Source organism: Prionailurus bengalensis, chromosome E2, assembly GCF_016509475.1.
Source record: "Prionailurus bengalensis isolate Pbe53 chromosome E2, Fcat_Pben_1.1_paternal_pri, whole genome shotgun sequence".
Taxonomy (NCBI): domain Eukaryota; kingdom Metazoa; phylum Chordata; class Mammalia; order Carnivora; family Felidae; genus Prionailurus; species Prionailurus bengalensis.
The window spans coordinates 2231752-2235245 of record NC_057352.1 but is presented as its reverse complement, the minus strand read 5'-3'; the positions used below and the strand labels follow the sequence as shown (position 1 = coordinate 2235245).

At 49.2% G+C, this 3494-nt stretch overlaps 1 protein-coding gene across 1 annotated transcript; it reads left to right on the top strand.

Annotated features, from left to right (window-relative positions):
• Window positions 1-204: 204 nt before the first annotated feature.
• LOC122494711 (olfactory receptor 5) lies at window positions 205-1143 on the top strand. Its single transcript, XM_043600107.1, has one exon. It carries the CDS (start codon window positions 205-207, stop codon window positions 1141-1143), a length of 939 nt encoding a protein of 312 aa, XP_043456042.1.
• The last annotated feature ends 2351 nt before the right edge of the window (window positions 1144-3494 follow it).

The following is a 3494-nucleotide window of genomic DNA, read 5'->3' as shown; positions in this document are numbered from 1 at the left end:
AATGGTGCTGTTATGTGAAGTAGTCAGCAAGGATAGGAACATGGGGGCTCGGGGGCCATGACAGGACACATGATGCTTATTCTAAGGACACTGAGGAGTGTATCAAGTGTGTTAAGTAGGTGATGCAACAGCGTGGAACCAGAGTAAGGCAAGCTGTAGAGAGAAAGATGTGCAAAATATTTTGCAGATGTATTTTATTCTTAGATGGAGAGGTCCTTGGAGTTGGACAATGTGACCAGAGTCCAGGAGTTTGTCTTGTTGGGTTTGTCCACAAGGCCAGATGTAAGGGATGTTCTGTTTGCCGTCTTCCTGACCCTCTACCTGCTGACCCTCCTGGAGAACACGCTCATCATCTACCTCATCTGCAGTCACATCGAGCTCCACAAGCCCATGTATTTCTTCCTGGGCAACCTGAGCTGCCTGGAGATGTGCTATGTGTCCGTGACCATGCCCAGTCTGCTCGTGGGGCTGTGGACTGGACCTTACCATATTTCCTTCACAGCCTGCATGACACAGCTTTTCTTCTTCATAGTCCTCATCTGCACAGAGTGCACCCTCTTGGCCTCCATGGCTTATGACCGCTACGTGGCCATCTGCCGCCCACTCCATTACCCACTGCTCATGAGGCCCCAGGTCTGCCTGGGCTTAGCCTTGTCCTCATGGCTTGGGGGGCTGTTGGTCTCGGTGGCCAAGACGACATGCATTGCCAGCCTTTCCTACTGTGGCCCCAATGTCCTCAACCACTTCTTCTGTGACGTCTCCCCTCTGCTCAACTTGTCCTGCACCCACGTGGCCCTGACGGAGCTGGTGGACTTCATCTCTGCCATCGTCATCCTCTGGGGTTCCCTTCTCATGGCCATCGCCTCCTATGTGGCCATTGGGAGGGCTGTGCTCCACATGTCATCAGCCGCTGCCCGCCGCAAAGCCCTCTCCACCTGCGCCTCCCACCTGGTGGTGGTGGGCATCTTCTACTCAGCCACTCTCTTCATCTACGCCCGTCCCAGCCGCATAGAAGCCATGGACCTCAACAAGGTGCTGTCTGTCATCTACACGGTGGTAACACCCATGTGCAATCCCGTCATCTACTGCCTGCGGAACAGGGAGGTCCAGGCAGCATTCTGCAGAACCCTACACCAGTCCTGAAGCTGACGAGGAGACAGGCCATGGGGGAGATCTCAAGTTATCAATACTTTTCATTTTTTTAACGTATTTTTATTTTTTGAGAGACAAAGAGAGACACAGTGCGAGCAGGGGAGGGACAGAGAGAGAGGGAGACACAGAGTCCAAAGCAGGCTCCGGGCTCTGAGCTGTCAGCACAAGCCCAATGCAGGGTTTGAACTCACAAACTGTGAGATCATGACCTGAGCCAAAGTCAGATGCTTAACTGACTGAGCCACCCAGGAGCCCCTCAATACTTTTCATTTTTATTGAGATATAACTCACATGCCATACACTTCACCCTTTAAAATGTGCAATTCATTGAGTTTTAGGTATATTCACAAAGTTGTGCAACCATCGCCACCATCTAATTCTACAACGTTTGCATCACTACCAAAAAAATCCTGTACACAATAGAAATCACTCCCAAAGCCCAGCCCACTAGCTTAAAAAACTGTAAGTCTTCTTTGTCTTTATGGATTTTCTTGTTTGGATATTTCATATAAATGAAATGATATAATATGTGGGCTTTTGTGTGTCTCCTTGCACTTAGCATAATACTTTTGAGGCTTACACATGATATAGCATCTAGCAATATTTCATTCCTTCTTAAGGCTGAGTAATATTCCATTGTATGGAAATACCACACATTATTTACCCATTAGAGTACAGCTGTGTTTTCATGCTTAAATGCAGTGTGTGTCTATATGTATACAGGGAAGAATTGGAAAATCGATACTATAAAATGTTCATAGGGATTGCCATTATGTGGAGGAACTTGGGAAGGGTTTGTTTTCCTTTTCATTTTGTTGTGTTTTGTCATTTTTTTTTGTGATAAGTATGTGTTGCTTTTGTAATAAAGATGTATTTTTTTTCTTTTTGAACTTTACTTATTTATTTTGAGAGACACAGAGATAGCACGAGAGGAGGAGGGGCAGAGAGAGAGGCAGACAGAGAATCCCAAGCAGGTTCTGCGCTGTCAGTGTGGAGCCCAGTGCAGGGCTCGAACCCATGAACTGTGAGACCATGACTTGAGCTGAAACCAAGAGTCAGATGCTTAGTTGACTGAGCCACCCAGGCTTACCCTAAAGATGTAATTTTTGGACTTCAAGATTGTGGAAGATGGTGGCGTAGGAGGATGCTGGGCTCACCGCATCCTGCTGATCACTTAGATTCCACCCACACCTGCCTAAATAACCCAGAAAACCACCAGAAGACTAGCGGAATGGATTCTCAGAGCCAAGCGTAGACAAGAGGCCCACGGAAGAGGGTAGGAAGGGCAGAGAGGCAGTGCGCACTACACAGACTGGTGGGAGGGAGCCAGGCTGGTGGAGGGGCAGCCCGCCCTGCAAGGCAGAGCCCCTGAATTCTGGATTGCAAAAGTGGAGGGGTTGGACTCTGTGAGTTCTGACAGCCAGCGGGACTTAAAATCTGGAATGTTATAAGTCAACAGCTCTGCTTGGAGAGTGGGAGGGCTAGAGGACAACAGGAGGGAGATTTGTTGAGCTCCAGAGGACAGAGCTCAGCTCAGTGGGGGAACAAAGGCACTGGCCAGCGCCATCTCCATCACCCATCCCCCAGCCAAAATCCCAAAGGGAACCAGTTCCCATCAGGGAACTTGCTCACACCCTGCAAATACCCAAGCTGTGCTTCTGTGGATCCATCCCTCCGATGGGTCTGCCTCCCTCCTGGTGCCGCAGGGCCCCTCCTGAAGCAGAAAATCAAAGGCAAAGCAAGCTGAGTCTGCCCCTCCTGCCCCTGCACACCTTGCGGATCCACCCCCCCCCCCAATACGCCAGATTCCATAGAAGCAGCACCACAAGCCTGGCAGTGTGCAAGTAGCCCAGACAGGGGACACACCACTCCACAGTGAGTCCTGCCCCTGGGAGAGGGGAAGATAAGGTAAACACCAGTCTGACTGTGGCCCCAGCAATGGGCTGGGGGCAGACATTGGGTCTGACTGCGGCCCCGCCCACCAATGCAAGATACTCCAGACAGCACAGAGGAAAATCCCTGCAGTTCCGCGCCACTCCAGGGACTATTCAAAATGACGAAATGGAAGAATTCTCCTCAAAAGAAACTCCAGGAAGTAGCGACAGCTAATGAACTGATCAAAAACGACTTAAGCAATATAACAGAAAATGAATTTAAAATAGTAGTCATAAAATTAATCGCTGGGCTTGAAAAAAGTATAGAGGACAGCTGAGAATCTATTGCTACAGAGATCAAGGGACTAAGAAACAGTCAGGAGGAGCTAAAAATGCTATAATGAGCTGCAAAATAAAATGGAGGTGACCACGGCTCGGATTGAAGAGGCAGAGGAGAGAATAGCTGAA

Coding starts and splice junctions, on each gene's coding strand:
- LOC122494711 (XM_043600107.1), top strand. CDS start 205: ATGGAGAGGTCCTTGGAGTTGGACAATGTGACCAGAGTCCAGGAGTTT.